Source organism: Microplitis demolitor, chromosome 4, assembly GCF_026212275.2.
Source record: "Microplitis demolitor isolate Queensland-Clemson2020A chromosome 4, iyMicDemo2.1a, whole genome shotgun sequence".
NCBI classification, from domain to species: Eukaryota; Metazoa; Arthropoda; class Insecta; order Hymenoptera; family Braconidae; genus Microplitis; species Microplitis demolitor.
In genome coordinates this window covers 3,349,881-3,358,835 of record NC_068548.1, presented here as the reverse complement: position 1 = coordinate 3,358,835, position 8,955 = coordinate 3,349,881, and the positions used below count along the sequence as shown (strand labels likewise).

The window sequence follows — 8,955 nt, the reverse complement described above, 5'->3', positions numbered from 1 at the left end:
TGAATATTTAAAAGCAGTACAATAATTATTTTTATTATAACTGATGTTTTTCGAGAGATATTTAATTTACAAAGCGACTGGAATAATCAAAATCTGTTTTCTACAGTGTGAAAAATTTTGAATTCTCGGTATGGTGTGAAAGATTTGGTGTTACAATTTTTAACACTACTGTTTGAAAGTAACACATACCCTGTAAAATATCGGGAGTGAATATGGAATTTATTAAAATTCGAATTCACTCCATCACTTGGAGTTTTTAACTTTTAAAAAAAGACCAACCCGCATACACGGAAAGAAAAAAATTCCACTAAAATTTACGATGTTGACATCGCAATCGTGGACTAGATTTTCATTGACGTCAATTTTTAAATGTCTTACTTCGAAATTAACTCTATAGTCTTTGTTAAAATTACGATGTTAAATAGTAAAGAGTATAACCTCCCTGATTAAACAACTGAACTCGATCGAATTAAACAGAATTAAATTTTTAATTCTATTTAATTCAGATAAATTCTGTTAATTCGGTACCTAACTTAAATATGAATTCTGTCTAATTCGGCAGGAAAACCAGAATTTGTCCAAATTAAAACGAATTTAAATAATTCTATTCGGTTTAATTCTGATTTATTCTTCAATTTCTGGTTCTGAATCCGAATTAAACTGAATTAAAACGAATTTGAAATTTTTAAATCGGTTTTATTCTATTTAATTCAAATTCAAATTTTCAATTCAGTTGAATTCTGTTTGGCAGAATTTTACAGAATATAACAAAATCAAAATTTTGAATTCGGTTAAATTCAGTTGTTTAATCAGGGCTACATCGTAATTTTAACAACCACCAAACGGTGCGAAAGAAAACCCTAACACCGTGTTAAAAGTACACCACGATATTTCACACCAAGAAAATTTCACACCCAGCAGACCGAGTAAAGTCCCCGGGGACCATTTATTTTCACCAAAAATTTTTTACAGTCCATATATTGTACAATAACTTAACAATGTCATTGAACACAAATATTCTTTTTATTTCTCCATAAATTGGTAAATCTGTGTACCATTAATTTTTTAAACAGTAAAATGTTTCTTGTATTCCAAATACAATCCAACTTCTGATACTCGAAAAAAAAACATCTTTTTTTTTTTAAACCGCTCAACACCGGAAAAAATTTCAACACCACTACCGGTGTTATTCAAACACCGATAACCTTAATATCAGGATAGCGCGGACATATATCGTCTTTTTTTCAGTATAGATATGAACATATATTACACACAACTATAACATATCAAAGAAACGTATTCGAAATAAATATTTATATGTTTTTTATGATGAAATTATACTTTTATTGTCAATAATATATAACATTATTTATCTACAACAAAATTTAAAATTATCAACAAATTTAATACTTCATTCATAAAACAAATACATGCTTAAAAATAATCATTTAATGTCCGCGGTTTTTTTATTCATAATCGTATCGTATGTTCACATAAATTAAATATATATTTATCTATTTATATTAACTCGTAATCCAACCATGTGTCGCAACAAAATGTATCATAAAATACTAGTTTGATTAATCTCAAAATTGAACTAGATCTAATTCTTGATTATTAATCAGCTAAAGTAGCCGAAGTAGATTCAAAGTGATAAATTTTTTCAATTGATATCTCACCTTAAATACTTATTCGTCTAAAACTTATTGTGTTTTTTATCCCTCATTAAAAGAAGCGATTTAAAATGATTAGAAAAAAAAAATTTTAAATACTTCTTAATACTTTAAAATCGCCTTTTTTAATAAGGGATCAATTTAATAACAAAATGGTGATTAAAGTCGACTAATCTACTCATTAAGACTGTATCCATCTTGACTACCGGTTTTATAATAACGTTTTGAATTAACGTTTGTAAAAATATAAGGATTTTTATCAGTAGGACACAGAACTTCTTCCATTACTCGTGGCATACGATCGTGACTTTTGTTTCCGACTGGTTGAAACATATTATTCCATAACATATTAGCAACTGTAAAAATAAATTAACTTTTTAATGAAACAATTAGCTTTAGTCATAAAATAATTACAACCTCGTGATAAAACTTATAACCATATGGAAATCCAGGCTTGATTTCTATGGAGTATTTAGATGGATTCCTATACAGTCCTACAGAAATCCCCATAGATACCGATATAGATTTTTACTGAAGTTCCTATGGGAATCTATAACATGCTAAATTCATGTGAAATCTAGTGTAGATTTTTATGATTTCCCATGGGTATCTGCATCATGTCAAAATCTATATGGGAATCTTGTATGGATCAAGAGGTAGGAAAATTAACAAAAAATAGATTACGTCACCTTATTGATACAAATACTATAAAAAACGTATGTGTTTTCATAAAATTTCCTGAAGTATAATATCTTTGTACGATTCCAAATTTAGTGTTTTATTAAAATTATTTGAAATTTCTATAAAGATGTCATACTTCTTGAATCAATTAATAGATCAATAGCTTATTACAAATACTGATCCTATGAAAAAAAAATCCATGTGGAACAACATGGGAACCCATAAGAATCCATAGTTATGATGGATTCCTATAGGAAACCATATAGGAATCCATCCAAAAACGCCATGTGAGAACCCACATAGAGATCTAAGTTGAATTTTCATATATTTTTTGATAGGAAATGCATAATAAAAAATAATCTAAATTAGCAATTAGAGGATAGAATACAACGAGATTTAAAAATAATAAGTATGTTTAAAGAATTTATAATGCATCAGCTGACTTATGATAATCACGAAAATTGCATACATTACAATGATAAAAGAAACAAAAAAACTGCAAGTCAAAGAAATATAGTAGTCACGTTTTGCGTCATTCATATTATACTATGCTTACGTATATGTTTAAGGCAAACTTTTACAGAATCATTGTACAAACAGATAAATAACTTTTTTTCACTAATAATCAAGTCGAAATCATGCTGACGTAGATAATTATTGACGTATGATATTAAAATTATAAATATGCGTTAAAAAAATATTATGTTTCAAAATTAGACATTAGTCATTCAGAATAATCTTATAGTCTAGCCGTATGGTTTTTCCCTTTACTTTCTCACTATTGACATTAAAAAAAAAATATGATAAATAGTGGCTTAGATTATTTTTATTGTAATCAAAAACTCTCGTTACTTTTGGTGCATTATCATTTCAGGTGATTTGAAAAAGTATTAATGCTTAATAGAGTATATTTTAGTTAAAATATTGTTTATAGTGATTTCCTTTACCTAAAGCATGGCCTTTTTGACTAAAATGAAAACAATCATATGTGATCATATGTGAGTGAAATGGCGAAGCATTAACAGGATCAGCATTTGGTGCATTAAAATACTCGATGAATGGCTGCAAAACAACTGTAAAATCTGGTGATCTATCGTACCTGAATTCATAAAATATTCATTTTAAAATCTCATTACTACACTGTGAAAAATTTCCAACAAATTTTACTATGGGTGCATTGTAACACCGGACCATAAGAAAACTGGTACAAAATTTACAAGCGTCCCATAGTAAACGATATGCGCAGACGACACGATTGGGACCTATGCGCATACGTTTACTATGGGACGCTTGTAAATTTTGTACCAGTTTTCTTATGGTCCGGGGTTACAATGCACCCATAGTAAAATTTGTTCGAAATTTTTCACAATGTAACGTATAATACATTAATTTGGATCCGCCAGAGAGGCATTATGACAAGTCTCTTCAAAACCTCTCTGTGCACAGCACTGTAAAACCAAGTGTGTAGTCGAAATTAACACATTTCCCAAATAACATTAAAGCGCCATAAATGAACTATAGATATTTAACATACCGTAAAACGTGATTTAAGTGACTATAAAAACTATAGTTTTGCTTACGGCCTTAAACATAGACCACATTTAATGTGTCTTAAAAAAATACACTTGTAATACACTTGGTTTTAAAGTGAGACAACTCTACAGCAATTTTCTACCCAAAACATATCTAAAATAAAACTATCCTTGAATTGATTACTTCAAAACATCTCATCCAAAATAATTTTCTTCAAACTCAAGCTTTTCTCCAAAACTTTTCTATTCAATGCCAAGATTATCCGAAATAACTTTATTCATTATTGACTCAGCTGATAAATCATCGGTAACTGAGAAAACATGTCAGTTAACATGGAAATTCACTTTTTTTTTTTCAGTTACCGATGATTTTCTAGTTAAGTCGATAATGAATAGAGTTATTTCGGATAATCTTGGCATTAAATAGAAAAGTTTCGGAGTAAAGCTTGAGCTTGAAGAGAATTCTTCTGGATAGAGATGTTTTGTAATAATCAATTCAAAGATAGTTTTATTTTACGATAGATGTCTTTTAGATCAATAAATTTTATGGAGTTGTCTATACATAGAGAAATTTTAAAGCAACTTGTCATAATGCTGCCCGGGATTTAATATTAATAATTTTACCTTCCAGATGAAATCAAAGTATTCACTGTTTGCTGGTACTGCCGAGCCATTTTTGATGCTTTGATATCTGGCCGTTTACCTTGATGAAGACAGGCACAATATAATGGATGTAACAAATTACACATAGTACTGCGTGCTACTCTTACTGATACCGTTACATCTATAATGATAAATAACAAAATTATTAATCAAATAAACATGAATAATTAATTTACTTATTTAGAGACATAGCAAACCTATTGTTGGCACCAAATTGACTAAAGTTCTAGGTAAATGTAATTTTAAATAGTCTAAAGCTCTTCTTAAATGCCATGAGTATTTTGCTGATGAAAATGCTTTGGGATTGTAGCATTGCCCTGAGCAAATATCATTCGCTCCAAAAAATATTGTTATTAGTTTCCAATGTTTCTTAATATCTATTTTACGATTACTTTTTATCCTCTTCACTAGTATCTTTGCTTGATGTAAAGCATCCTCAGTGGCTGCGACCGGAAAAGCGACATTTAATTTTGCTTTTGATGATATAAACTCACCAGTTCCGATCGCATAACCCGTTAAATTTTCATTGAATTCCTTGAAAAATATGAGGAAGTAATTAGTGATATTTATTCTGATAATTTTCTGTACACGAAATGCTGACCAATTGTTATTGAACTATAGAGTATCTAAAGTTTTCATCAACTTCTTTAAAGAACTGCTATGAAGTCATCAACAAATCGTTTTAAATAACAAAAATACTTGAGTTCATCACAGGTCAGATAATATAATAGGATCTGGACACTGTGAAACGTCTGAATACGTGAAACAAATGATGTAATATGTCCTTATTACATAATCTGTCAAAATCTCATAGCAATTCATAAAGTGGATAAAAATTTTAGAGAGTTTGTATAACTATATATGACACTATATCAGTCAACACTTGGTGAAATGTCTAGTTTCATGATTCTGTTTCGAAATATAATTACATAGAATAGACCAAGGTACAACTACACAATGGGGTTACCTGACAAATTTAGAATCGTTGTACAATTTTTTAAAATTTTTACATGTAAGTTCTATTATTAGAATAAGATCCTGAGAAATTTCAAATTTAAATTTTAATTGAGTCTAATACTCAATGAAAAGTTGAAGAAATTTTTCAAGCATAAAATGATCCGTTAAAAAACAAAGTTACAGTTATATGAATGCGTAAAATTTTTAAATAAAAAAATAATAGGTTTTTTGCGTGACTATGACGACATTCGCATAGAAAACTTTTTTGTTTAGATGATTTTCAAGTTTTAAATTAAATCTTTGACTTTTGTATTATTGTTCATTTTTTACTCTCTTAGATAACTTGTCATAAAAACGTAGCATACCTTAGTCTCTTCATATATGTATAAATATGTGTGTATAAATATGTATGAGTTAATTATTATTTATTTAATTACTTTAATTAAATTTGGTAGCGTTAAATATTTTCGCCAACTATCCTGACCACCAGCACACCAACTAACACCTCGTGCTTCAATGAATGTACCAATAGCAAATTCTTCTAATGCACCACTAGCCGCGACTAATGAATCACCCAATCCACCAATTACATCAATATCACCCGGCCGCAACCTATGGACATTGTCAGGCGGAATTGATGATCTGAAAAAAAAAAACTTTATCATTAAAAATATACAATAGTATACAAAAACTATTCGAATTATGTTACCTTCCTATACTAGTATCACACGGAAAAGGTACAGCTCTTGAAATACTTCGTTGTCTTCGAACGCCATCCCTCAAAATTGGATAACTGATCCCAATATAATCGATTTCGCTCTAATTAGAGAAAACAAATGTAATTCAATTATATTTTATCGTTTCATTTAACAGTCGATGAATAAATATAAATATGCCGGAATTCTTGAGCAGTGAATAGTATGAAAAATAACGCACTGAACAATGTACAGTAATTAAATTCACCGCACGGTTTGAAAAACTTTTGCTTTCGTTAATTTGCATTCGAAGATATTGCATTGAATAAAAATATATTTAAATAGCATTCATACGTTTTATGAAAGACTAATTTCTTCGCTAATTATTTAATTTCATAATTTTAACATAAATTTCAGTCAAAATACTTAATGATATGTATGTAGATTAACAATTCGTTTTTTAATTAGACACTTACCCTTCCGCTTACGAATAATTTTCTTATTGTCTCTACAAATTGCCAATTTTGCGGTAATACGTAAGGCAGTAAAATGACAATTATAAATAATTTATTCTTTAACATCCTGATGAATTTCATCTTAACTTTCTTTCATGTAAATTCTAATATATTATATGTAAATCTAATCAACAGTAAAAGTTACTTGAAGGTTCTTCCATTTTCGAGTATGCAGTTGGCTTTAAAAAATAAACTTTTATATGATATTTTAATTTTGGATATCATTTAATAATTTATTATATCTTCTTCTTATATAATCGTAAATCTTCTGGATTTAAATCTGTAAATTAATAATAATTATAATAAATTTTTTATTTAGGTAATTATAGAGAGTTCGATAAACGTGAAAGTTGTTAGTGAATTTTAAAATGAAAATGATTTTTTTTTAAATATTGTGATAATTTTTAAATTTTTAAATTATTTTTATTATAATATTTTATGTTGGCTTTCTAATTTGCAATTTAGTTCATGGTAAACACGGAGAAATTTGACGATTGTCTCGTAGACGGTATATATCTGTCGTATTTAGCAACGAAATTTGCCTTCAGGGGTCATTGGTTTTATGATTCGATGCTTCGAATATATTACTTTCCCCTAAGGTCGAAGTTCTTATTCTAAGCAACGTACAGACAGTGAAAATAATAAGACATTGGGATAAATTCATTGTCACTACAGTAGAAATTTTCTTAATTATCAATAAATTACTCAATATTTATAAAAAAAATATTTTTTGTTAGAACTTGTGTAAAAAAAATTTTTTTCAAAAATTTTCCTGAGAGCAAACTTCAAAAATTGAGAAAATTTTTAACTTTTAGCTAAACATTTTTTGAAATTTAAAATAATTAAGTGTTCAAAATTTTAAACGTGTAGACTTTTCTTCCAGTTTTTTTTTTTCGAAATTTTGAAATTTTTTTAACAAAAATTGATTTGAATTCAAAAGTCTAATTACTCATTTTTGGACAAGTCAAAAATTTAAAAAAACTTTTCTGAAAAATTCTACAAAAGATGATAGTAAAGAGCAAACATTTGAAATTTAAAAAAAAATTATTTAGCAGATAAATAATGAAAAAAAAATATTTCTAAAAAAATGGGCATATCAAAAATTTCATGAACTTTACGTGCAATTTTTCAAAATATTTTTTTATTTATTTATTTTCTTGTTAAAAACAATTAGAAAATTTTTAAATGTCTGCTAACTTTATTGTCATTAATAAAAGTCCAAAAAATTTCAAATCATTTTGTTCATAATTCAAAATTAAAATTTTCTTTCATGTTTTTCAAATCCCAAAAATTTTCAAATCAAATTATTTTTGCTCGAAAAAAAAATCGCCGGAAAAGCTTTTAGTTGAAAATTGTTCACTTTCTAATTTTCTTAATTTTCAAAAAAGTTCAAAACTGTTTCAATTTTGGAAATTTAGTCATGAAAATTTTTGAAACAAATTTTTTTTACACGAAATTTATAATTTGAAAAAATTCGGACATTTCCCTCTTACCTGACATTTAAATTTTATCATATCATCAAAAATAAGTAATTTTCAAAAATGTTTTCATATTTGCCAAGTAAGTTTATTTGATATAATAATTAAAATAAATAAAAACAAACACTATTTGTCACTATTACAGAACAACCGACACAGTCTTAACGAGTATTCAACAAATATATGAATGAAGCTAAGCAGAAAGAAGAAGAGGTGATGTCTCTGCACGCATCATATGGCTTGTCCCCCTCCTGTATATTTGCTTATAATGTATATTTGACTCACTCTTCACATATACTCGTTTGACATACTGACAAAGAAACTAAACATATTGATCGCTGAGGAATATTTATTGATTTTATTTAAATACTTATTGTCGGGTAAGAATTTTCAGATGCATTAGATTTATAACTGTAATTAATTTAATACAAAGTATTATTAAATGTCAATTATCGGTGAAAAGAGAAAGAAATTTATACCATACATTTATTCGAGTTGCTCTTTTCTGATTAAGTAATAATGGCATAGGCTTGTAAAGACTTTCATCTGATGTTATTTATTTTGCGGAAAGTTTCTTAAATTTATTCCGGTTATAACATCAGTGACTTGGATATGTACGTGAAACAAAGAGACGGCTGTAATTTCTTGGGTCTCAATGGTCGGAACATGAGTCTAAATTTTTTTATCGTCAGTGTAACTTATTACCAAATATACCCGAATTACCTAGATATGATACCTTGTAAAAGTATGCTGTTATTAAT

The 8,955-nt window shown here is 27.8% G+C and overlaps 1 protein-coding gene across 1 annotated transcript; it reads right to left on the bottom strand.

Annotated features, from left to right (window-relative positions):
• Positions 1 to 1,439: 1,439 nt before the first annotated feature.
• On the bottom strand, positions 1,440 to 8,333 carry LOC103574893 (phospholipase B1, membrane-associated). Its single transcript, XM_008554453.3, has 8 exons — positions 8,210 to 8,333; positions 6,678 to 6,996; positions 6,216 to 6,325; positions 5,944 to 6,148; positions 4,747 to 5,083; positions 4,511 to 4,670; positions 3,302 to 3,453; positions 1,440 to 2,029 (listed from the first exon to the last, which is right to left on the bottom strand). The coding sequence occupies exons 2-8, from the start codon at positions 6,795 to 6,797 to the stop codon at positions 1,848 to 1,850; spliced, it is 1,266 nt and encodes a 421-aa protein (XP_008552675.1). The 5' UTR covers positions 6,798 to 6,996; positions 8,210 to 8,333; the 3' UTR covers positions 1,440 to 1,847.
• Between the last annotated feature and the right edge of the window lie 622 nt (positions 8,334 to 8,955).

What these genes read in the sequence shown, in the direction of transcription:
- LOC103574893 (XM_008554453.3), bottom strand. Translation starts at nt 6,797, where the DNA reads ATGAAATTCATCAGGATGTTAAAGAATAAATTATTTATAATTGTCATT. An exon ending in CGCTACCAAATTTAATTAAA is followed by an intron (nt 5,084 to 5,943) that starts GTAATTAAATAA and finishes ATATTTTTCAAG; the next exon opens with GAATTCAATGAAAATTTAAC. An exon ending in TCAAAAAGGCCATGCTTTAG is followed by an intron (nt 2,030 to 3,301) that starts GTAAAGGAAATC and finishes TTATTTTTACAG; the next exon opens with TTGCTAATATGTTATGGAAT.